Consider the following 26,816-nt stretch of genomic DNA (forward strand, 5'->3'; position numbering starts at 1 on the left):
CGAAATACACCAAATAACAAAATGGAAGTAGCGAAAAATGGTTACAGCTGTTTTTCGTGTACTGATAAAGTGATAAACACTCGGTGTGGATGTTGTTAATCAGTGTCGGTCACAAAACACGTGTTGGTGTTTCGTTTTGGTATAACAATTAAGGGTTTCGAGTTCCGGTCTTCAAACCCAGTGAGCGGGTTTGAATTTTCGTACGAAAGTTTGGTTATGTTGATGTTTAGTGTGTGTTGAAATTTTGCTCAAAAATGGGTGATTTGCTAGCGGATCTGTTGAATAATAGAATTGAACCGGTACCCACGCGGGGACAAGTTAACGGGGTCATGGATTACGGGGTTTCCGACGATGAAGACGACGATGTATGGGATTCCGAGGATGACTCTGATACGGAACAGCAGGAGTATGTTCAGAAGGAGTTTGAAACTTATTTTCCTCGGCAGCAGGTAAAGCAATTAAGGGAACGTGTGTTTGGGGGTTTTTGGTATGATTGGCTGACACGCAGCACGTGTATTTTCATTTTTTTTTTAATCAATTGTGGACCAAAAAAGTGATCATTTTTTTAACGATAACGCCGTAGCTGATTTATCCTAACGAAAAATTGAATAAAAAAAAAAATAGTTGCTTCTTTATACAATAAAAAATGTATAAACATTTATCTAGACTAATAACTTCCCGGCTCCTTGTAAATCACGTTTTGTATAGGAAGAAACTGGCGGTTTAACAGACATCGAAGACGGCCATGAAGAATCCCTCCTGGGTACAGACATTATGGAGCTGGTCCACGTCCCCGTGGTGTTCAGCAAATACCGATTCGACACCTACTACAAAAAAGAACTCCCAATTGACTCATTCAAAAACACTGTAGGTTCTTACTTGAAACGTCGCCACCAATGACCCCCCGAATTTCCAGATTCTCAATACCATGAACACTAACTCAGTCGTGATAATCCAGGGACCTACGGGTTGTGGAAAAACCACCCAAGTTCCTCAGTACATTCTTGATCAGTGTAGGGAAACCAAATCTCCATGCAACATTGTAGTAACTCAACCGAGAAGAATAGCGGCTATAAATATAGCCCAGAGAGTGTGTGAAGAACGAGGATGGGCAATTGGGACAGTTTGCGGTTATCAAGTAGGAGTTAAAAATTAGTCATTTTTTTATTATAATGAGGATTTGTTAGGTTGGACTGGATAGAAACGTAGGAGAGGATGTGATTTTGACTTACATGACTACAGAAGTCCTTCTACAGAAGCTAATTTTGCAGAAAAATTTGAATAAGTACAGTCATGTGATTATTGATGAAGTTCACGAACGAAACAAGTCGCTCGATTTTTTGTTGTTGATTGTGAGGAAGTATCTCTTCACGAATTCTCCATCTGTTAAAGTGAGACTTTTTTGTCGTCATTTTCGCTTAAATAAAAATTCGTTTTAGGTCATTTTGATGTCAGCTACAATGGAGGCAGACGATTTCGCTTATTACTTTCGCAGCATTCCGAGAAACAACCCCGATAATTTTCTTCCAGCCCCGATTTTATACGTAAACAAGAAAAGCGAATACGAAACGAACATTTACTACGTCGAGCAATTCGCCCAGTCTGTACTTTCGGTATTCACGGATTTATTTGTCGTATTTTCACCCACTTTTTGTATTTTTAGCAAATATCTTACAGTATTGATGATCCTTGCATAATGCCCCAGCAGTACGAAATGTGTTCCAAACTAATTAAGATCTTTGATGAATTAGACGAGAAAGAAGTACCGAACGGCGACGACACCCTCCACGGAAGTGTTCTAGTTTTCTTGCCAGGCTACCACGAAATCGAAGAAATGCACAAACTCCTAGTTGAAAAGAAGTAATTTTGTGTGTATTTGGATTAGCCGAATTTGAATTTTGTTTTGTAGGAACACTTCTCTCGATTGGGATATCGTTCCGTTGCACTCGTCGCTAACAAGCGAACACATGTTTAAGGCGTTCCAGAAACCCAAATCCGGGTGTCGGAAAATCATCCTTTCTACGAACATCGCTGAGAGTTCGGTTACCGTTCCCGATGTTAAATACGGTAAGCAAACTGGTGTGTTACCCCCTCTGAGAAAACAATGACGTCATATATTTCAGTGATCGATTTTTGCTTGACCAAAATAATGACGATGAACGAGGTGACGAAATTTTCCACGTTGAGTCTCCAGTGGGCTTCCCGCAACAATTGTATCCAGAGGGCGGGTCGCGTGGGGCGCGTCTCCAGCGGCAGAGTCTACCGTCTAGTACCGTGTACATTCTACGAAGTTAGTACTAATTATTAATCAAACATTGCGTACTAAGTTTGCACCTTATCTAGTGCCAGATGCAAGAAAGCACCTTGCCGGAGCTCCAGCGAGCCCCTCTCGAGAACGTCATCCTCTACATGAAGCTCCTAGATTTGAACGACACCCCCAAGAACGTCCTCTCGTTGGCCATAAGCCCCCCAAACCTCAGAGACGTCGAAACCTGCATTTGGAACTTGAAAGAAGCCGGGGCTTTGCTCACCACTTGCCGCGGTCATAAGACACCCGCCGACGGTGACATTACCTTCATCGGACGCATCATGGGCTCGCTACCCATCGACATCCGGCTGTCCAAGCTCATCATACTAGGTCACATGTTTAGTTGTTTGCAAGAAACGGTCATAATGGGTAGGTTCGTGTGGACGTTTTGGGTCAAACTTAACTATGACTTTCAGCTGCCGGTTGTATGACCAGGAACATATTCGTGCAGAATTTCCACGCCAGGATCAAGTGTTACCGGAAAAAGTTGTTGTGGGCTGACAGATCGTGCAGCGACTTCATGACACTCCTGAATTTATACAACGTGTGGATGAACAAAAAGCGCGAAAACGCTTTCCGCAACATCAGCGAGGAGTACGGCTGGTGCAAGACCAACTTCGTCAACTTGAAAGGCCTCCGCGAGTGGGATCTCCTCATCAAGGAAATCAACGGCCGGCTGAAGAAATTCTCCATCGAGCAAGCCGTGGGCCCCAACCGAGTCCCTCTCTCGGCCATCGAGAAGCCCACGGTTCTCAAAATCATCATCTGCGGCGCTTTCTACCCCAACTACTTCGTCCGCTCGTCGGACTACGGCCAGGTGGACTCCCGAGAGGCCGTGAAGATCCTGAACGGCCGCGATCCCAACAAAACCGTGTACTTCAGTAACATGAAGGTCAACCAGCCGGGACACATCTACGTGCGCCAGATCAAGCAGATGCTGCAGGTCGACCACAACGACAGCGTCCAGATCGGGTTCGACGCACAGAGTACGAAGGTTTTCGTCGAGTTCAACAACGTGCAGCAGCCGGAGCAAGTCACGGTGGAGGGGCGACAGTTCATCGCCACTATTCCCGGGAACATCGGCGTCGACGTGTACGAGGCGGTGCGGAAGCGGCAGCTGAATACGCCGTTTAGGTTGAGGATTTTGCCGTAAGGGGGCGGAGCGAGTGCTTGGTGGAGATTTGAGAGTGAGTTTGTTGCAGGGACCATAAGGCGTGGGCGTTCGCCAATTCGACGGAGGAGAAGAACAAGAAGAAGGAGGAGGAGGAGGAGCTGAATTGTTTTACGGCGGTGGAGTACTCGCCGCTGCCGCCGTTGGATCTCGAGTACATCACGGTCACAGTCACACACGTAAGTTTGAGATGGTGTAATATTCAACATTCATATGCCGTGTTATATTTGTTGTCTGCTTACATTTTAGGCACTGAGTACGGGGGGGGAGGGTCACAGAAACGCAGGTTGCGTTTTAGAACTTTATTCTAACACTACCTAATCCACACTATCCAACGGTACAATCACCTCTTCTATATATTCCTTACGTTAACAATTTTCCCTACTCATTTTATTGACACTATACTACACCTCTACCGGACAAAAAAAAAATACATTTAGGTAACATTTAGATGTAATTTTTGTCTAAAACTAACACATTCGCACAATCATTCATTCTGAAACTTGGTTTAAATTAAATCTAAACATGTTATGACCTACGCTAACTATTACTATTACAAATTTTCCTTTTGATGACTTTACAAGACATGCTACACTACATGCAACGTGAGCCGTGCATAGCGTTAGTCATCTTTATGATATAATTTTGTTCTATTTTTATGCACTGTTACCTGTCTACTATTTTTAATTATTTTCACATTTGGTGTTTCTTCTTCTAAAACTTCGAAAGGACCGTTGTACACAACACTTAATTTATCACCTGTTTCGTTTTGCACTAAAATTAAATCACCTTTCTTATAAACTATGGGATTAGCATTTTTATCGTACTTATCTTTCCGTTTAAGTTTACTTGCAACTAAATTACAATGTGCATCTTGATATGCTTTCTGTAACCTAAATTTTAATTCTTTAGAATAATCGTCAAAATTATACATTGGCTCAACTTCCTTAACTAAATTGCTAGGAATTTTACATTTTTTCCCGAAAACTAATTCATAAGGAGTGTACTTTGTTTCCGTATGTACTGTAGTATTATAAGAAAAACACCAATAAGATAGCCATGTACTCCATGATCTCGTTTTATTTTCTGTCATCGTTCTCAAATAAGCTCCTAAAACTTTATGAGAATTTTCAAGTGCCCCTATACTCTGATGATGGTAAGATGTAGAATGCAACTGCTTAATATGCAATAGTTTACAAATTTCAGCCATTGTTGATGAAATAAATTCCGTACCCCGATCTGAAGCAATTTCTTTCGGAATTCCGAACCGTAAAATAAAGTTTTCTACAAAATTTTTAGCTACTGTTATCGTATCTTTGGTTTTTAATGGATGCGCTTCTACAAATTTAGTTAAATCGCATTGCAGTGTGAGTATATAGTTAAAACCATATAAATCTTTTTCTATAGGGCCTACGATATCCAAATAGATTTTCTCAAACGAAGAAGATGGTGTAGATGTAATTACCATTGGTTCTTTTATATGTTTACTAAATTTCTGTTTTTGACAACTATCACATTTTTTTACAAAATTCGTAACGTCTCTACCTAATCCTGGCCAAAAGTAATATTTTTTAATATTATTTAGCATTCTGTTAATTCCTGCATGACCACTAGTTGGTAGTAAGTGAAAATCATTTAAAATTACTGTTTGTTCATCTTTATTAAATACACGTTGAGCTCCTGACACAACATAAATCCTTGGAAAAGGAAGGTTGAACTTATTTGTATTTTGGGTACCCTGTGAGCTCATTTCATTATTACATATCCTAGCTAGGTCTCTTATAACATGCGCATTATCATTATTTTTTAAAACTGTCAACTCTGTAATATCAAATTTTTTACAAATTAACGCTAATTCTCTCGACAACTCGTCTCGCGCTGATGCCGATCGGGATTTTAGGTTTGTGTAAATTGTTGACACAGCAGGAATATAGGTAAAATTTCCAATCTTTTCTTTGTGATATTTCTCAAAACTTTTGGAAATTGCCTTAGGATTAACTACCAATTCAATACAATCTTTGGGTTTTTTGAGTATTTCTACAATATTCGGGTGATCAGTCCGTATGTTTGCAGTAATCTCTGAATTGTCATATTTCTGGTCACTGGATTTACATTTTTTTACTTGCGCTCTTGTCATCACAGCAATCAAATTTTCATTCATACTTTTCAATTCATTCGATGACACACTCACTCGTGATAAAGCATCTGCAGAGACATTATCTGCTCCTTTCACATACTCAACAACAAAATCATACTCTTCCAAACATAATCTAAATTTAGTTAATCTGCTAGAGGGATTGGTAAGATTGAATAAATATACCAGTGGTCTGTGATCAGTTAAAATTTTAAACCGTCTACCATTCAGATATGGTCGAAAATGTTTCACTCCCCAGACTATAGCTAATAACTCTTTTTCTATAGTTGAGTAATTCAATTCGGCTTTATTTAGAACTCGACTGGCGTAAGCTACTGGTTTACTATTTTGATTTGATAAAATAGCTCCAACTGCTATCCCAGATGCATCAGTTTGTAAAATAAACTCATTTTTTTCTGAAAAATCTGGATAATCCAATACCGGAGGTTTCGTAAGAGCATTTTTAAGATTTAGAAAAGCTTGTTGACAAGATTTAGACCATTCAAATGTTACATTTTTCTTACAAAGTTGATTTAAGGGTGCTGCCCTTTCAGCAAATTTTGGTATGTACTTTCTGTAGTAATTAGCAAATGCTACGAATCGTCTTACTTCATCAACTGTTGTCGGAATAGGATATTCATTTAATATTTTAGTTTTACTAGGATCAGGTAAAATACCATTCGATGTAATAATATGTCCCAAATAAAGAATCTCTTTCTTCAAAAACTCACATTTTACTGGATTAAGTTTCAAGTTTACTTTCCTAAGCCTGTTAAATACTTTAATTAAATTAGAATTGTGATCTTGTAGATTTCTTCCAAATACAATTAAATCATCTAGGTAGACAAAACATTTTTCATAATTTAAACCAGACATTGATATTGTCATTAGTCGTGAAAAAGCTCTGGGACTTGTTTTTAAACCCATCGGCAACCTTTTCATTTGAAACTGCCCCTGGTTTGTAGTAAAAGCTGTATAAGGTCGACTTTGTTGTTCTAATTCTACCTGATAGTATCCCTGACTCAGATCTAAATGAGAAAAATATACCGCTCCCGCTAATGAATCTAAAATATCTGTTATATTCGGTAAGGGAAATTTATCGTCCTCAATTTTTTGATTAAGTAACCTATAGTCGATAACTACTCTCCATTTCTTTTCCCCATTTTTATCATTTTTCTTTGGAACTAGAAGAAGTGGTGACGAATATTCGCTTTTAGATTCTTCTATTATATCATCTTTTAACATGTTACGTATTTGTTTTTCGATTTCTAGTTTTTGTGTTTGTGGAATCCTATAGGGTTTGACATAAATAGAACTTGTATTATCCTTCAGTTTAATGGATTGTTTATATAAATTAGTAGTCGATAATTTATCTTCTGGTAAATGAAATATATCAGCGTATTTAGCACAAATATTTTCAATTGTTTTCTGTTCTTGTGGATTTAACGACTTTAAGTTTAACAAATTTAATAAATTTTCTACTCTATCAGCCAGAACTGTATTTCTCTCAAATTTACATATGTTATATTCACATAATCTTTGCAACTCAGGTACACAGTTTTTCAAACATACTTCAGTTTCTCTTGTATTGAGAATTTTGACCGGAATTCTACCATTTTTTGGTCTAACAATACTGTTGGCAATAAAGACTTCAGAACATAATTCTTTTGACACAATAACACAATCTTCTTTAATTTTTGTCGATAACCAAAAAACAAACTCACATCGCGGTGGAATTGCAATAATATCATCATTATCAGAACGTAACGGTATTATAGTTTCTTTATTAAAATGTGACAGAAGTAAAGTATCCTTTTCAAAATCAATAACTCCTCTAAACTTTTTCAGAAAATTTTTACCTATAATGCCATTTGTTGAACACGATAAATTTTTAAATACGTAAAATTTTTGAACAAAATATTTTCCATTATATTTCAATTTTAAATGAACGTACCCTTCTGAAAAAATATAACCTGTAATCCCCTTAATTTTCAATTTTTCTTTTATTATTTCATTATCGCTAGATAAACATTCATGCTTAATAGCACACAATGAAGCTCCCGTATCTACTAAAAAACTAAAATTATTATCGTTTACTCCACAATTTACCCATGAGGTGCCATTGCATTCACAAATTTCATTAATTATTACTTTCTCGAAAAAATGGTGGTTACGGGTTTCTACTTCTGTGTTTTGTTTCGTCGTTTCTTGGACATGATTAATTTGTTTATTTGATTGGTATTTACGAAATGAATTGTTGTTATGGTTATGATTAAAAACTTTCCCTGTTGAGTATTTGTTTCTATTAAAATTACGATTTGTGTTTGATGTATTCCCTCTTGCATAATTTGATCCATTTGCGTTATTATCTCTACGAAATTTGTGTGAATAGTTCCAATTTTTATGTGAATAATCCGAACCTTGGTTTGATTTATATTTCTTGCTAGCGTTATTATAATTCCGTTTATTGTGATTTGCTGTCATAATTTGATTTTCTGGACCGAAGCGTGATATTTCTTCATCCTGCGCTACTTGAATCGCGTCTTTAAGAGATGAAAAATTTCTAGATGCAACAATGGTACTTAATTTTTGATTACGCAAGCCATCCGCGAATCTTTTAATAGCATTTTTTTCATTCACTGATTTTAAAATATTAAATGCTGTCGAATCGCCATTAGCTTGTGATATAGTAAGATTAACAAATATTTCTTCTATTTCTTTACCAAAATCTGAAACGGATTTATTTCCTTGTGTGGCGCGCATTAATTTCGTTTGCAAAGCGGTATCGCTTTTCCTTGTAATCAAATGTGTTTTCATATCCGATATGAGCAAAGCAACACTATCGTAATTCGATTTAAGTCGAAGTTTCGCACCAACTGAAAGACGTGTTTTCAAGACAAAATTTATTAAAGAAGGTTTACCGGTTGATTCTAACATAGTATCGTAAAGTTCTATTGCGTCAATCAATTGCATTGTTACAGCCTCATCATCATTCATGACAGGTAATAGACTAACAGCCGTTTTAAGATCAAATGCCATCTTGGGGCCGACACTCGTACTGGTACTTTTTGAAAAATTTAAAATTTCTTTGTATATCTTTCGTATCTCACCATTTAGTGCATTTAATTTTTGAATATCTTCGTCAGTATACTCCTTATTTGTTACCTCTAATTTAACCTGCTTGTTTACCTGATCTAAACATTTATAAGTTTGATTTGCTTCATTTATCTTCCTATTTACACACTCAATAGTGCGCCTATCCCGACCGATTTTTATTAAATAAGTTCTTATCTCTTTTAATTTGTTATGAATGCCCGTTAAGTTTAACTCCATCAAAAGTTTCTCAACCTTTCATACCAAATTAGCATATCAAACATTTTACGATAAATCAAACAATAATTACAACGATCAGCAATAACAATGAACCCAAGTTTTATATCTAACATGCAAAAAAAAAAAATTCTCGATGCAATAACTAGTTAAATTTGCTGAAGTTCCAATTTTCATTTCCTACGAGTGAAAGTGTACTTTGCACTTCCTTTGACCGATGTTAACCCGACATATTTCCTTTTTGAAAACCTGTTACAATACCTTATGCGCAATTTCACGAACTTAACCACTTTTTCCCACTTTCAATAGATTAAAACTTAACTTGATTTTCACTTTCCATTCAATCACTGCACTGTAACACTACATCACTATGCCTCTGTAGTAGCGTCCCTGGAATGCTCCAATTCATTCTTATGGATTTCTTGACGTACCACTTTTCTTAGCATTTTCTTACACTTTTTGATTTCCAGCCATAGTAATAAAACTACCAACACAACCGTCAAACAGATTAAAATCCAATCCGTCTTCGTTATGGTCGCATCCCCGCTTGCTGTTTGCGCAATTATGACTTCTTCTTTCGACGTTTTACTGCCCATGTCTTATTTTCCTCTGACAACGGGTTTCAGTTTCAATTATCCTGGAATCATCCTGGAATCTTCGGATCCTGTCACGGTCGCCATGCAATTTTCCCTACTCATTTTATTGACACTATACTACAATGGCGTTGGATAATAAAAATAATAATAATAATAATACAGATTGTGGACGCCAGCCACTTCTACTGCCAAAACTGGAACGACGAAACCCGAATACTCCTCGATAAAATTTTCACGGCCTTGAACAACCCGGGAGTCTTCCTGGAACCTCTAGACACCGACGAAAAAGTCTACTTGAACGGAAAATTCTACGCCGCCAAGTTCAACGAAGACAACAAGTTCTACAGATGCCAAGTCGTCGACCTCAAACCCGGAAAACCGTATATTGCCCATGTAAGTTTTCTCCTTTTTCTTTTTTTTTTTTTTTTTTACCGTTAAAACGTTGAAGGTCCGGTTCGTCGACTACGGTAACTTCCAAAAAGTCCCCTCCAACCGTCTGTACCATCTACCCCAGGACTGTCCCGAATGTCACGTGAAACCCATCGCCATGTGCTGCGTCCTGAGCGAAGTGCAACCAGATCTAGTTACAAACCCCAAGGGGCTTTGGATTGACGAAGTCAACGAAACGTTTAAAAAGAAAGTAGACAAAGTTTTACTCAACGCGAAAGTTTATTCGGTCGTTGACGACATTGTCCATCTCGAGTTGTACCGCCAGCGGTGTTCTACTTCGTTTAACCAATACTTGATTGATATGAGTTTTGGGCTGAAGTGCGAGGAGAGCCAAAGGTCAAAGGTAGGTGCTTCACAATTGTAAAACTCGATAATTCACGCTTAATAAAACAGATGGATCACGAACTGCGCCAAAAAGTGCTCCGGTCCGAGAACCCCAACAACGTAAGTACTCTATACAAACAGCTCACCACGGCCAGGAACTACACCGATTTCGAGGAGCCTTCAACCAGCGACGCCACCGACATCGTGGAACTGCGGGGGCCTTTCAGCCCCCTTGAAATGAAAGTTTGTGGGTTAGTCCAAGCCAGCGTGGGTGCGTCAGTTCGCATCGACGGCGACTCCGTCAATGCGGTTCTGCTTGATGATAACCCAGACGACCCCCACGCTAGATTGCTCGTCGCTGCGACGGTTTCGCAGTCGGCGTTAGGTCAAAGCATCAAACTTTCCCAAACCACCGTAATGCCCAGCATCCCCGGCTTACCCATGCTGGTAACGCTGCTATTCTGCCCGAACATGGAGCCCAAACTAACCCCCGACGGGTCCAGAGTGGCGTCCATTTTGTGCGGTATGGGCTGCAAGGAGTTCAGTGGAAAACCAAATTTCCCCATGCATGACATATCGCTGGTGCTTGACACCGAGCTCCACAAGGAACTCGTGGCTAAAATCAACCAACTGCGCTACTACATGAACGCGGCTGTTAAAACCATGAGTAATATGCACGATGGGTTGTCGGGGTCGAGCGACTTATTCACATACCAGATGTTTCTGAAAGAAAACCTTTTTTCGTAAGTACATAGTTACATTGGTAGACTTGGGGTGATTAGTGTTTTCAGGTTGTTGCACATGAGGCAAAGGAGCGTCGATCGGGTTAGAATCAAGTATGCTGATGTCTGGAATAAGACGTTGTGTGGAGAAGTGGCAGTTATGACAGTCGACAAGGTTGACCAAGAGGGGACTCAAGTGCGAATCGAGAGCGATGATGAAGCGATTTGGCCACTGATGTGGTTCGTCGACTTGAAAGACGACGTGGGGGCGAGAATGACCATCGACAAGAATTTGAACGAGTTGCTACTGGTCGCGAAAAGGTGAGCTCGGCGTTGGTTGAATTGTTGGTGATTTTGGGGTTTTAGGTTGGCACCGGAGCGGGAGATTGCGTGCGAGCTGTGCGCGACTGCTCCGATGCGCACGATCAGTGAGGTCAGGCTTCATTTGTTCAAGAAACAACACAAAGAAAATTTGCAGAAGTACGAAACGAGAGAGCAAAATTAAACCAATGAGTTATTTTTAATACATATGTGATTTAGAATTATGTAATTCAAGTATTTTTATAATTTAATTTTAAGTTTTAATGTAAAACAATGAGTTATTTTTTTACATATGTGATTTAGAATTATATACTCCTAGTTCAAATATTTTTATGTGTTAATTTTAAGTTTTAATGCAAAGTTACGCTAAAGAATGGTAATTTTGTTACTTAATAAACGACTGAGTTAGTAATCGACTTTTTATTTACTTTTAAAATAGTATTGACATTACTCTAGTTTACAGACTTTGTTAAACCGTAACTGTCAGAACGCGTTACAATTACCAACATAATTTTGTTACAATAAAACGCAGCCGACTTTTTCTCGATCATATGGTATGCTCGTATTTAATTACACCAAACTCTGATTTTAACCATAAATTGAACAGATAAAACTGAAACCCAGAATACCTAATTCATGCGCTATGCTAGCAGCGTACGCGAAAGTCGACTTAAGTCAAGGTCACGGCTAGAAAGTCAAGCGCACTCGAGATGCTCGTTTTAAGAATGTTAACATGTGTGAATACCGTTAAACCTACATTTCCAGCGCGTCGTGAAGATGTCCGAAAACCCAAAACCCCAAAAAGAGGTGAGTTCTGACGCTTATTTTCACCCACTTTACCCAATTTTTAGGAGCAACCCGAACGTCCCACGACGGTGCAGACCTTCGTGTCCCAATATGAAAAATATTACGGGCTCTCCGTACTAATCGCTGTGGTTTCCATAATTACGATATTGATAATAGCAGCGGACGAGTGCAGAACGTGCTTCAACAAACTGGAAGAAGCGCAAGGTATAAATGGTGAAGGATTGAAGACGTACTGGGTTTACGGCAGAAACGTCGAGAGTGGGTACTTGAGGCACGTGTTCAAGATTTTGGACAGTTTGGGATACAAAAACGAGCCGAATTCGACGAACTGGGATTTGTTATGGGCCCACGATTATCCGTTTCGGAAATTGTATCCGGTTTTGAGTAATCTGAGGCCGCATCAGAGGGTTAATCATTTTCCTGGTTGTGGCTATATTACAAACAAGGTGGATTTGGCGGTCAGCAAACTCAAATATATACCACCGGCGTTCCGGCTACCTGAAGACAAAGAAGAGTTTTTGAGATACGCCACGACACACCCGAGTGCCAGTTTTGTCCAGAAAAACAACGACCACAGAAATATAAAAGTGAAGAATGTGTCGGATATTGAGTTGGATTCAGAGGGGACTTTTGTGCAAGAGTTTGTCGATAGACCGTTGTTAGTGAGCGGGCACAAGTTTGATATAGGGATTTACACGATTATCACCTCTTTGGATCCTCTTAGGGTCTATATCTACAACGGAGACGCGCTTTTAAGGCAAGTACTAAACCAAACAGGCACGTAACCAGCCTTTTATTTTGGAGGGGCCCAGCCCGGGCACTAATTTCAAATAAGGGGGCCTTTAGAGAAAGTTTTCATTAGTATAAATCATCATTTTACTTGGATCACAACCAGTATATAAACTTAATGGGGTGCAAATAGTTGAAACTGACAAGTATTTACTTACTACTATTTACTGAGAGACATGTACAATTTTCAAGATTTTCACGCTAGTACACGAACCTCATTTGACATACACCTGTTAAAACTAGAAATACATATAGTATTTATTATGATATGCCAACAATTCAAAAAGCAGTTAAAAAAAAACTTCGCAAGTAGTCAAGATAAAATTAATAAAATCTCACCAGAAATGAGTTGGAATATCAGTTATATCGGCTAATTGCTTAAAAAACGTATCGACAAAACTGTTCATAGCAGTATCGCTTTACTCAGAGAGTTATATTACAAGATAAGAATATAAGATTACTCTCATAGCTAAAATTTACTGTTGATCTGAAATTTGGAATTTGCTTTTCTTTTAAAATTTAAAATTAATTTAAAGGGGCACCAGTGGTGGCACAGGGTTTCGCTGGGATGGCCTGTGCCTGAAACCAAATGTACACAATTACTTTCAAATTTTCAAAATAAGCTTAGTTGATAACACTAGCACAGTAGACACTAGTTTACAAGGTTTTATATCCAAAGACAAAAATAGTTGAGTCCAAAGGATTTGGGTTCGGGAAATTCAAATCTGAAAGCAGAAAAAATCCATCACGTCAGGTTTTTGAGATATTTATATAAACATACCCCGTATTTCTTTTCTTTTATACAACTTTTGTATTTTTTTTATTTTTAAATATATATGAACATATAGTTCTTTGAGCAAATTTGTATCATTTTAAAAGATCATTTACGTAAATAAATAACATGAGTCAATTTTTCAAGCTAGATTGTCATCAATGTTTTATTTAAAATTTTACAAGTACTTATTAATTTTAAAATAATTGGTTGCTTTTGATTTTCCTACGGGAAGTGATAATAAAAATGTGAGGTTGGCCTCACAAAGATTTTTTAAAATGATATAAATTTGCTCAAAGAAGTATAGGTTTATCTTTAAGAATAAAGAAGTTACAGGGGTTGTATTAAATAAAAGCAACACCCAGTATATATTATCAACATTAAGACTGAAAATTAAAAATGATTAACACTTTCTTTTATTGGCAGTACTGTCAGTTTCCCTTATAATAGCCCAACAATAACACATTTTCGTCCCAAAAACCTTGATACCTTCTTTTTAAGCATATTTGAACAGGTCTTCCAGCCTTAGGTACTATAATTTTAACACAAACGTAAGAAAACTGATTTGCACTTACTTTGCACGATCTCGAAGACATTTTTTATGCGACAATGGTGCATTAACATGAATCAGTTTAACACTAACAAGAAGGTAAAAGCAGAGTTCATTATTTTGGATTTATGAAAAAACCTGACGTGATAGGGATTATCCGTTTTTGGATTTGTTATCAGTAAGTAATTTAGAAGTAGAAAATATTTTTTTTATTTTTGGATACGAAAAAAAGTTTAAATTTGTAAACTAGTGTAATTAGCGTGCAAACCCCTGCACTCCAACAACTTAATTTCTCTCTTTCAAAACTTTAGATTTTGTCCGGTCAAGTACTACCCCTTCGACCCCCAAAACCTCGACAAGTACGTAGTAGGCGACGACTACCTCCCCATCTGGCAAATCCCCGCCCTCGACTACTACTACAACGACCTCGGCTTCGGCATGCGCGAAAGCCTCAACGCCTTCCTGCGCTCCAAGGGCCAAAACCCCCAAAAAATGTGGGACCAAATCGAAGACGCCATCCGCACCCTCGCCCTCGCCAAAGAGCCCCGAATCGTCGACGTTGTCAACAAGTAACCCCCCACCCCGCCCCCATTTTGTAATCCCCCAAAGTTTGCAGGTTCAAGTCCAAGCATAACTTCTTCGAGATGATGCGCATCGACTTCGTCGTCGACGAAGACCTGAACGTGTACCTGCTGGAGGCCAACATGAGCCCCAACTTGTCGTCGGCGCACTACCCCCCCAACCAGCTGCTGTACGAGCAGGTCTTGTACAACATGATGGGGTTGCTGGGGCTGGGGGAGCGCGTCCGCAAGGACTCTCTCGCCGTCAGGTAATTTTGCGACCAATAATTCAGAACTGCCAACACAAAATTGTTTGCAGATTGCAGTCAGAGGAGGACATGATTGTTTCTGATAAGCAGCTGGCGACGTTCCCCAAGGAGTGCAGCAGTGTGGTGTGCAAGAGTAGCTGCGTTTCGCCGGTTTGTCAGCTGTGTAGGCCGTGCTTGTCGTGGGAGACTCGGGAGGATTTGGTGAGGGCGTACAAGGAGCACGTTAATCGGGGGGAGTGCAAGAGGATATTTCCCCCTAGCCAGGTAAGTGATAAGGTAATCCAATGTAATTAATGAAACACAAAGTTTTATTGGAGTTAAATGTAATTTTCAGTAAAATCGATTGTTCCTTTTAGCTTGAACATTAAACTATAAGCATTGTTTAAGTATATTATAGTTGGACAACCTAATACAAATTTTACTTCACCTAAATAGTGAGCTTTAGGACAAGGAATCCAGGGGGCGTGGGACAAATTTTTAGTCAACGCGCATTTTCACTACAGTAAGCGAACGTATTAGGTTTATTTTACTCTACTTCAGATGGCGCCATCAAACATTAGCAAAGGCAAACACCCTTCACTCTGCTCTTATACGAGGAGTTATCCATAAATCCATAATTAACATTGTTCCGTAAGGAGTAATGTGTATAGACATATATATACAAAATATGAAAATATACTTGACATAAAAAATATGAAGCAACGCGTTGTAACGTGATACGAAAGAATTGTATTTAAATGAATTTGACGCCTATTTTTATTTGACTATATCTGAAGACTGACAGAAACTTTAAAAAGGGTTTTTAAACTGGTATAATTGTTTAGTTTTACAAGATTTCGTAAAATTTTGATTCGTGGTGTTACAAAAATATTAACACAAAATGAAAATATATATTCAAAGTAAATAATAGAATGACATAAACTTTCGGCGTTGACATTACAAATAATTACAAGACAGAAAAAAAAACGCATGTTTGTAATACCGGGTTGTTAAAGGCTGCTTTGAAGACTGTTTGTTTCTATGAAAAACAATTGATGAAATCCGACGTTTTGGTAGATTTTGTTCCAAAAATACGAGATAACTAATTGTTTCTTGAACTAGTTTCCGTAACTTTTAAAATTTAAAAAGGATACGGCATTCTGCTGTAATAAAATCTAGAATAAGGTCAAAATCACACATTAGTGTGATTTTGACCTTACTATTAAATTATTAAATCAGATGTGATATTAATTACATCTGATTTTGTCAACCACATGAATATAATTTACATTAAAATAAGTTACAGACATTGTTTGAAATGTTTACTATATTTCGAAAACACTCCTTCAAGTGTTAATTTTTTTAAGATGTAATATTTGTCAGCGTTTCCAAAATTTTCCTCTTTGCACAGGTCAAGTATTTTTTCGTAAATCGCATTTTAAAATTTTTGTTATTGTATTTTTTACTTTTTAATTTACTTTTTAATTTTCTAAGGCATTCATATAGGTTTCTATGAATTTATTAACGAAATCAACTGATAACTTGCGCGCCATTTTGTGTTAATTAATATCAATAGTGATTATGATAATTTTAATCCATCTGAATGAAAATCCATCTCTCCCAAATATTTTACACCGATATAAATTTATTACTTTCTTGGCACGATTTGTAATCCGAAGTCTCCCTCCACATGCAATTTTTCGTCGCCTGAGAACTTGTTTGATCTACAGACCAAACCACACTCAGGCCAATATCGGCTTTAAGCGATTTATTTATAAGTCGACATGCGTTAGAGTTGATCTGATACACATCCACTACGAAGAACGAACCCGTTTGGACCATTGGACTTTACAACGAATAAGTGAACAAAGTTCTTGAACATCTTAACGATTTAATACATAATGTTTCCGAATGACAAAATTTACATTTCAAATTGTATTATCAAATGGTAAAACACTCACCAAAATTTGTCACCAACAATGAAATGACGCAATCTCCAAATTTTACAATACTATATCCTCCGTTTACGGTTTATGCATCTGTGTTGAGTTTTCACCTTGAACGTCAAGATTTTTGGAAAAAAAAAGAACATTTTCCAATTTATAATGTTATTTAAATTTTAAAAATAGCATAGTCCTAATCTTGTGATTTATAAATACGCTATTGAGACTTTTAGGCTTTTCGATTTCTCGATTTTTCAACTTTAAATGTCTCAATTTTTCAATATTTCAATTTTGGGCTTCTCCAATTCTTCCATTCTTCAAATTTTCCATTTCTCGATTTTTACTTTTTGGATTTTCCATTTCTCGATTTTTACTTTTTGGATTTTCCATTTCTCGATTTTTACTTTTTGGATTTTCAATTTATTGTTAAACTTTAGATTTTTCAATTCTTCTTTCCAATTTTTATTTTTTTGATTCTTCTCCATTTTTGGATATTACTTTCAGTTTTGATATTTTTCAATACTTCGATTCTTTGATTTTTCGACCTCTAGATTTTTCGATTTTTTATTTTTGGGTTTTCAGTTTTTCGTTTTTTATACATTAAACTTTTCAATTTTTCGATTGTTTTATATTTCAATTTCTCAATTTTTCAACTTTTCCATATTTTAATTTTTAAATTTCTAGATTTTTCGGTTTCTCGATTTTTCAGTTCTTCAGTTCTTCAATTTTTCGATTATTCAGGTTTTTGATTTTTTAAGTTTTCGATTTTTCGACTCTGCTTTTTTGACTTTTCTGTTTCTCAATTTTTTAATTTCCTAATTTTTGGATATTTCGTTCAATTTTGTGATTTTTCAGTTTTTCGATTTCTTAATTTTAACTTTTCAATTTTTAAATTATTAGTTTTTTCGATTTTTTGAGTTTTCAGTTCTTCTATATTTTAATTTTTCAATTTTCGGAATATTTAAATTTTCGATTTTCCAATTGTTCGATATTTCGATTTTTTAATTAACCGATTGTTCGATTTCTCGATTTTTAAATTTTAGATTTTCCAGTTTTTATTTTTTTGATTCTTCTCCATTTTTGGATATTACTTTCAGTTTTGATATTTTTCAATACTTCGATTCTTTGATTTTTCGACCTCTAGATTTTTCGATTTTTTATTTTTGAGTTTTCAGTTTTTCGTTTTTTATATATTAAACTTTTCAATTTTTCGATTGTTTTATATTTCAATTTCTCAATTTTTCAACTTTTCCATATTTTAATTTTTAAATTTCTAGATTTTTCGGTTTCTCGATTTTTCAGTTCTTCAGTTCTTCAATTTTTCAATTATTCAGGTTTTTGATTTTTCAATTTTTCGATTTTTTAAGTTTGCGATTTTTCGACTGCTTTTTTGACTTTTCTGTTTCTCAATTTTTTAATTTCCTAATTTTTGGATATTTCGTTCAATTTTGTGATTTTTCAGTTTTTCGATTTCTCAATTTTAACTTTTCAATTTCTAAATTATTAGTTTTTTCGATTTTTTGAGTTTTGAGTTCTTCTATATTTTAGTTTTCCAATTTTCGGAATATTTAAATTTTCTATTGTTCAATTTTTTTTTATTTTTCGATTTTCCAATTGTTCGATATTTCGATTTTTGAATTAACCGATTGTTCAATTTCTCGATTTTTAAATTTTAGATTTTCCAGTTTTTATTTTTTTGATTCTTCTCCATTTTTGGATATTACTTTCAGTTTTGATATTTTTCAATACTTCGATTCTTTGATTTTTCGACCTCTAGATTTTTCGATTTTTTATTTTTGAGTTTTCAGTTTTTCGTTTTTTATACATTAAACTTTTCAATTTTTCGATTGTTTTATATTTCAATTTCTCAATTTTTCAACTTTTCCATATTTTAATTTTTAAATTTCTAGATTTTTCGGTTTCTCGATTTTTCAGTTCTTCAGTTTTTCAATTTTTCAATTATTCAGGTTTTTGATTTTTCAATTTTTCGATTTTTTAAGTTTGCGATTTTTCGACTCTGCTTTTTTGACTTTTTTGTTTCTCAATTTTTTAATTTCCTAATTTTTGGATATTTCGTTCAATTTTGTGATTTTTCAGTTTTTCGATTTCTCAATTTTAACTTTTCAATTTCTAAATTATTAGTTTTTTTTTTATGTTTCGATTTCTCGATTTTACAATTTTTCCATATTAGAATTGAGCACGTACATACAAGACGCATTTAAGGCTGTTTTAAGTCTGCTACATTTAATTTTTGCGATTTTAAATTCATTTCTTGATGTCTAAATCGTATATATTTAAATGGTGGTAAATATTTTGTGATAAAATGCATTTTAGTTTCAAAGATAATATGTATTTAGTGATTTGACTACTGTTAATAAAAAAAATACGTAAGATGTTCATACTGAATTAATTTGGTGTTCATAATTTGATGATAACCCATAGTTATTCTGGAGGCAAATTAGATGACTTGTTACTTATTATTATTAATTAAAGTAGTGGTGTTCATGGACAATATACTGCGATAATATTAAATTTTTATTACCTTAACCTTTATTTGTTTTTGTGCAAATATACGTGCTACCACACACATGAAACAGGTATGCACTACATATAAATATATTACATATATGTAGTCTTCAACACGTACGTTCGCTTATTTTGTGACTGCTCCCCGTACAACGTACTGACTAATACGTCCGTTTACTACCTTATCGACATCACGTGCTTACAGACTATTTTTACCTCCTTTCGTAAGGTACCGCCACTTCACAGTGAAGCGAGTGAGATGTAAAATATATGTTCATTCTTTTCTACATAGGAAAGTGATTCTCCGTATAGGTTGTCCAACTATAATATACTTAAACAATGCTATAAGTATGTCGCTTTTAATTAAATAAAAATGAGAGTGGTTTTATTTTTGCAGTTAAACCCCGGAAGCGACGTCAATTTGGAGGAATACTCCGCCGAAAACCAGCTGCACTATCGGTGGTTCTTGGGCAAGTGCCAGCTGGACTCCACGTGGTGTTAATCACTTCTAACACCATCCAAAAAGAAAGAATCTTTACATTTCGTGTAATAAATTGTACCATAAAAGTTAGCAATAAACGATTTCCTGCGCGCCTGCGTTTTATGCAACCCATTATACACATCTAGGGACTTTCTCACTCCCTAGTGTCTTTGTCGACAGGTTGCTGATGTCTCTCGTCAAGACGTATCGCAAAGTGTCCCGGTGGAGAACAAAAGTGTCTTGTGTGGCAAAAGATGGCAAAAACATACGATTACCTTTTTAAATTGTTACTCATAGGTGACTCGGGCGTAGGGAAAACCTGTGTGTTGTTTCGTTTTTCCGAGGACGCCTTCAACACGACGTTCATTTCGACGATCGGTGAGTGCGAATTTATTTTGACCGAACCTCCAGGCGTAATTTTAACAATCTCGTTTTTTTTAACCGTAACCTTCCGCTGCTAAATCGGGCCGACGTTTGAAAATGATTTTTGACGAGGCGACGGGCGGTTCGTTAACCACACCTAACGCCGAAATAGCTCGCTCCGGCCGCCTCTATTCCGGCCCGTAATTCGATTGTGGGCAAAAATGCCGTTTGCGCTTCCACATCGTGACTAATGTGCTAATTAAGAACGAGATGACATCAACGATGACAGTCGCGGGAGATTGACAGGTGTCAAACGTCACGTTGTCAGGGGCGACTAGATCGCGTGCCCTTTGACACCTGTCAGATGCGCCGGACTGGGGGCCACTTCCGGTGGGAAAGAGCGACTAGAAGCGACAGCATTAATTAAAGAGTGTCAGCAATTAAATGAGGCCGCTATTAACTGTTGAAGCGGGTAAACAATGTTGAAACGAAATACCACTAACTGGTAGTTGGCCATCGAGTTACGGTTCTTCGCTGTTCGGCTTATCTTTATAGTGGCTATTACTACAGGTCGCAGGCGGCTTGTACTGTTCGACAATTTAGTTACCGTCCCTGGTGTCGACAAGGCGGCACAAGTCAATGCCTACCATGATAGACGAAAATATTTTAAATAAAACCCGAAGACAGGTACAAAGTGCGTTTTTTTGTACTTTAAATTGCCATTAGCTTCAACCTTGCGTTCATTTTACTCTAAAATGAGAACAAATCGAAAAATCACTTTGATCTATGATTTCAAAAAACCTGAAAATAGTCAACTGTCAAGGTTATGAGGTCAATGATATAATTTTCAAATAACAACTCTGCTCTCAATAGTTGATTAACTAATTAAGCTAGTGCTAAAAAATGACATGTACAGGAAATAGTAAGTTAAAAAATTAGAAAATTACTCAGGTAACACAACTGGCATCTGATGTCATAGGTTATGGCGTCCTTCAAGGTTCCGTCAGCTCCCAACTTATTTAATTTATACATCAACGACTACCAACCTACACCCCACTAACAAAATTATTCTCGTCGCAGGTATCGATTTTAAAATCAGGACGATAGACCTCGACGGCAAAAAAATAAAACTACAGATATGGTAAGTCCCTTTTAAACTCGCGACGTTTCGTCAACGCTGCCTTCCACAGGGACACAGCAGGTCAGGAGCGTTTCAGGACGATCACGACGGCGTACTACCGAGGAGCCATGGGCATCATGCTCGTCTACGACATAACAAACGAAAAAAGTTTCGAAAACATCAAAAACTGGATCAGAAACATCGAAGAGAACGCCTCGGCGGACGTAGAAAAAATGTTGTTGGGTAACAAGTGCGAACTAGAAGAGAAAAGACAAGTGTCGAAAGAACGGGGCGAACAGTTGGCCATCGAATACGGTATTAAGTTCATAGAAACGAGCGCGAAAGCCAGCATACGGGTCGAAGAGGCCTTCTTCACGCTAGCCAGGGACATAAAAGCGAAAATGGAGAAGAAGCTGGTGAGTAGAGCGGCGAACTCGTTTCACTTTTCGTGCGCGCGATTTTTTTTCTACGGTCGCGCGAAAAGTGAAGCAAATATTTCGAGACTAATTATTAATTAATGTGTTTCCTTTTTTCTTGCACCCTTTAATTGGCAGAAGGTAAATAGTTTTTTTTGTTGGGATAAGCATGCGCTTGAAAACGTGCTTTTGCGCGGAGCGGACGGAGGTTTAAATTCGCGATTCGTCGTGTGATACAGGGTGTTTGTGGAAGCATGACGCTGGGTTGAGGAAAGAATGCGACTTTGGCAACCACTTCCGCTCCGCTGTTGCATGCGATTTGAATTCTGTTTTTTCTGTGTTCATAATCAAAACGAAGCGGAAAAACCGATTAAACGGTAATTGATAAGTCTGGTATGATGATCAAGCGTGGGCATGTTGTAGTCATGCTTCGTACTAACGAATGAATAATAATCGTTTCACGGTTCAAACATTAAGTTATTTATGTCAATTCCACCATTTAGTTGACGACTGGAGCACTTAAAAGTAAATGAGATTTTTTGTGTCGCTATCAAACTTTTAATCACTTTAAACAATGACGTCGTTGAGGTGCTTGCATGAAAAAATATGGCTTGTGGCGGTGGGCGTTTTTTCCCGACGTGAAATTTATTTTTGAAAATTGTTAAATTGTATTTTTGGGGTTGAGGAAAAAGCGCGTGCGCGTCACCGGTTTAACCCCCGCTTGAGCCCCCTTGAAGTGCCGGCTAACCATGTGCGTGTGTGCGTCTAGGAGGCCAGCAATCCCCCCAAAGGCGGCCACCAACTCAAGGCCTCAGAACCACAACGAAAGCCCACGAACTGGTTGTCCCGGTGCAGCCTGCTCTGACCAATCGGCGGAGTTTAAACGCCCTTATACTAATCGTTCACATCACAGCCTTATGGGAGAGTCGGTTCTTTTCATTTCCTGACGGACAGGAGACGTTCTTGCGCGGGGGGAGGCTTCGAAACCGGAGGTCGTCAGGTTGTGGTGTGGTGTGTAAGATAGTCGGCGCGACATGTCGTCCTGTGTCCTGTGACACCTGTACGTTATTTTTTGATCGAAAATAGAGCAAAGAAAGCAGGCGAAAGGGACCAACTTTCCGTTGATTCGAGCACTTTTCGGTTTTTCGTTGTTTCGTTCGAAGGCCCCGCTTTCCCTCACAGAGCACCGGACGGTATGTCGGCGACTGATAATACTTATGTGATTAAGGGTAATTATTTTTTTACCGTTGTATTTTTTTTAGATAATTTATAGGTATATTTATACGTGTGCACATTAAATTAAAGACAATTGTATTCTTGGTGGCAGTCCGGACGTCCCATTACTAAAGTCAATTACTGCTTTCGACTGGCATTAAGAATATTGTTACGATTCTTTGTTGTGATTTTTTTACCAGTTGTGTCTGAATTTGTTTTACTCCGCTAGCCCGAACAAGCAAAGTTTCTTGTGTACAGATTTTGATATTTTTCAAGTATTATTTAGAAATTCGACAGGGCGCGATTCATCTACATCCAAAAACACCTTAGTTGCAAAAGTGGACAAACAAAGATATTAAAGGAAGACTAGATTTTGTATGTTTGTATATTTACATTTCACAAATTGTTTAAAATTATCGCCCTATAGGTTTAGAGATTACACTAAGTAAATAAAAGTGATGGAAATCTTATCGGTGTTTCTCTTATTATACACTCAACGTGACTACCAAAAGTCATACATCAAGTTGGCTTTTAACACCGCGCGAATTTGCCGCTTCGTTATGATTGATGTCTATTCATTATGTGTCACAAATGTCAATTATAACCCAACTTTCAGCAGCAGAGATTGAAGAGCGGCAAATTTTTTACTTTCTTTTGATGAGTCTGTCCTTGCAATTTATCATTCCTTTGCATATACAGGTGACTCAAAAAAATGAATGAATGCATGAATTTGTTTTATTAATTTAATCAGGAACTGCAAGACCGAATGATTTGAAATCTTGGGGATGTTTTAAAGTTATCGTAAGCTTGGTAAATTTTTGCCAAAATCAATCTTATCTTGGCAAATGTCATACCTTTCAAGAAAATAGTGGACGGGTGAACGGGGCCAGTACTTGCTAAGATAAGTTTATTTTGGCAGATGACATATCCTCTGAAAAAAAAAGGGGGCGGGTGGGCGGGGCTACTATTTGCTAAGATACGACTTATTATGGCAAATTACATACCCTCTGAGAAAAAAATCGTGGTAAATTTTTGATCAAAATGTATTTGCTCATCCCCCCGAAAAAATTGATAACGTCATTTCAAAATCTTAATGTGCAAAATATGATCATTCAATATTGTGATTTATCACTGCATTACTTTTTTTAGATTTGCTTATACAGGCGTCTCAAAATTAATGACTCATCAGTCAGTTTATTTTTTTGATTAAATCAAGAATTGCAAAACCAAATACTTTGAAATCTTGCAAACGTTTTGAAGTTATTGTAAGCAAATAAAATGTATCTGTATATCAACCTCAAAAAATATCAGTCGATACTTATAATTGATCATTGCATTGATATTTTTTAGATTTGACTATACAGAGTGACGCAAAAAAATTAATGACTCAAGTCAATTTATTTTATTGAATAAACCAAGAATTGCAAAAACTGAATACTTTGAAACCTTGCAGACGTTTTAAACTTGTCTGTTTATTCCCCCCAATAAATTGATGATGTCATCTCAAAATTTTTCGTTGTAGATACTTCAGAAGCGAGGGAAGTTCTGTCGAAACAACTTTCGACAAATTTTTTTAGGAATGTGAAACCTCGGTAGTCCCAATTGTTTTTTTTATATATGTAAAATCTTCTCGAGGGCCCCAAATGTGTTTTTTAGGAATGTGAAACCTCAGAGGTCCCAATTGTCTTTATAAAAATGTAAAACCTCTGCTATAAATATCTTTTTTTTATTGTGAAACCTCGAGGCGCCAAATGTCTTTTTTTAAATGTGAAATCTCCTCGGGTGCCCTAAATCTATTTTTTAAGAGTGTGAAACCTTCTCAGAGGCCCCAATTGTCTTTTTTAAAAATGCAAAACCTTCTCTGGGGCCCCAAATGTGTTTTTTAGGAATGTGAAACCTCAGAGGTCTCAATTGTCGTTTTAAAAATGTAAAACCTCGGGGGGCCAAATGTGTTTCTTTAATGTGACACCTTCTCGGGGGCCCCAAATGTCGTTTTTTTTTAATGTGAAACCTACTCGGGGATCCCAAGTGTCTCTTTTAAAAATGTGAAACCTTTTCGGGGGTTCCAATTGGCTTTTTTAAAAATGTAAAACCTTATGGGGGGCCCCAAATGTATTTTTTTTAAATGTGAAACCTTCTCAGGAGTCCCAACTGGCTTTTTTAAAATTGAAAAACCTTCTCGGGGGCTCCAAATGAATTTTTTTAAAAATGTGAAACCTTCTCGGGGGTCCCAACTGGCTTTTTTAAAAATGTAAAACCTTCTCGGGGGCCCCAAATGTATTTTTTTTTTTTTTAAGAATGTGAAACCTTCTCGGGGGCCCCAAATGTCTTTTTCTTTAAGAATGTGAAACCTTCTCGGGGGCCCCAAATGTCTTTTTCTTTAAGAATGTGAAACCTTCTCGGGAGTCCCAACGGTTCTTTTCTAAAAATGTAAAACCTCCAGGGCCCCAAATGTCGTTTTTTTTTAATGTGAAACCTTCTCGGGGCTCCCAACTGGCTTTTTTAAAAATGTAAAACCTTCTCGGGGGCCCCAAATGTATTTTTTTTAAAATGTGAAACCTTCTCGGGGGCCCCAAATGTATATATTTTTTTAAATGTAAAACCTCCAGGGCCCCAAATGTCGTTTTTTTTTAATGTGAAACCTTCTCGGGGGTCCCAACTAGCTTTTTTAAAAATGTAATACCTTCTCGGGGGCCCCAAATGTATTTTTTTTTTTTTTAAGAATGTGAAACCTTCTCGGGGGCCCCAAATGTATTTTTTTTTTTAAGAATGTGAAACCTTCTCGGGGGCCCCAAATGTCTTTTTCTTTAAGAATGTGAAACCTTCTCGGGAGTCCCAACGGTTCTTTTCTAAAAATGTAAAACCTCCAGGGCCCCAAATGTCGTTTTTTTTTAATGTGAAACCTTCTCGGGGCTCCCAACTGGCTTTTTTAAAAATGTAAAACCTTCTCGGGGGCCCCAAAATGTCTTTTTCTTTAAGAATGTGAAACCTTCTCGGGAGTCCCAACGGTTCTTTTCTAAAAATGTAAAACCTCCAGGGCCCCAAATGTCGTTTTTTTTTTAATGTGAAACCTCGGGGCTCCCAACTGGCTTTTTTAAAAATGTAAAACCTTCTCGGGGGCCCCAAATGTATTTTTTTTTTAATGTGAAACCTTCTCGGGGGTCCCAACTGGCTTTTTTAAAAATGTAAAACCTTCTCGGGGGCCCCAAATGTATTTTTTTTTTGAAGAATGTGAAACCTTCTCGGGGGCCTCAAATGTCTTTTTCTTTAAGAATGTGAAACCTCGGGAGTCCCAACGGTTCTTTTCTAAAAATGTGAAACCTTCTCCAGGGCCCCAAATGTCGTTTTTTTTTAATGTGAAACCTTCTCGGGGGCCCCAACTGGCTTTTTTAAAAATGTAAAACCTTCTCGGGGGCCCCAAATGTATATATTTTTTTAAATGTAAAACCTCCAGGGCCCCAAATGTCGTTTTTTTTTTAATGTGAAACCTTCTCGGGGGTCCCAACTGGCTTTTTTAAAAATGTAATACCTTCTCGGGGGCCCCAAATGTATTTTTTTTTAAATGTGAAACCTTCTCGGGAGTCCCAACTGGCTTTTTTAAAATTGAAAAACCTTCTCCGGGGCCCCAAATGTACTTTTTTAAGAATGTGAAACCTTCTCGGGGGCCCCA

At 37.1% G+C, this 26,816-nt stretch overlaps 3 protein-coding genes across 3 annotated transcripts; all 3 read left to right on the top strand.

Moving 5' to 3' along the window:
- The first annotated feature begins 14 nt into the window (after positions 1-14).
- Positions 15-11,768, top strand: LOC135126205 (probable ATP-dependent RNA helicase spindle-E). The gene is made up of 16 exons (XM_064052073.1): positions 15-449; positions 709-867; positions 917-1,138; positions 1,188-1,391; positions 1,440-1,613; positions 1,664-1,860; positions 1,910-2,067; positions 2,124-2,290; positions 2,344-2,677; positions 2,725-3,457; positions 3,511-3,658; positions 9,702-9,932; positions 9,988-10,332; positions 10,383-11,056; positions 11,105-11,356; positions 11,402-11,768. The coding sequence occupies exons 1-16, from the start codon at positions 255-257 to the stop codon at positions 11,538-11,540; spliced, it is 4,332 nt and encodes a 1,443-aa protein (XP_063908143.1). The 5' UTR covers positions 15-254; the 3' UTR covers positions 11,541-11,768.
- A 220-nt stretch (positions 11,769-11,988) lies between these two features.
- LOC135125992 (probable tubulin polyglutamylase ttll-15) lies at positions 11,989-20,142 on the top strand. Its single transcript, XM_064051776.1, has 6 exons — positions 11,989-12,163; positions 12,208-12,920; positions 14,586-14,843; positions 14,891-15,103; positions 15,154-15,367; positions 19,949-20,142. Exons 1-6 carry the CDS (start codon positions 12,134-12,136, stop codon positions 20,051-20,053), a joined length of 1,533 nt encoding a protein of 510 aa, XP_063907846.1. The 5' UTR covers positions 11,989-12,133; the 3' UTR covers positions 20,054-20,142.
- A 64-nt stretch (positions 20,143-20,206) lies between these two features.
- Positions 20,207-23,616, top strand: Rab8. The gene is made up of 4 exons (XM_064052074.1): positions 20,207-20,410; positions 21,476-21,536; positions 21,586-21,931; positions 22,701-23,616. The coding sequence occupies exons 1-4, from the start codon at positions 20,287-20,289 to the stop codon at positions 22,794-22,796; spliced, it is 627 nt and encodes a 208-aa protein (XP_063908144.1). The 5' UTR covers positions 20,207-20,286; the 3' UTR covers positions 22,797-23,616.
- Positions 23,617-26,816: the final 3,200 nt, after the last annotated feature.

The sequence above is a fragment of the Zophobas morio genome, unplaced genomic scaffold, assembly GCF_036711695.1.
Source record: "Zophobas morio isolate AGI-343-1 ecotype UQ-CSIRO unplaced genomic scaffold, CSIRO_AGI_Zmor_V1 ptg000010l, whole genome shotgun sequence".
Classification (NCBI taxonomy): Eukaryota; Metazoa; Arthropoda; class Insecta; order Coleoptera; family Tenebrionidae; genus Zophobas; species Zophobas morio.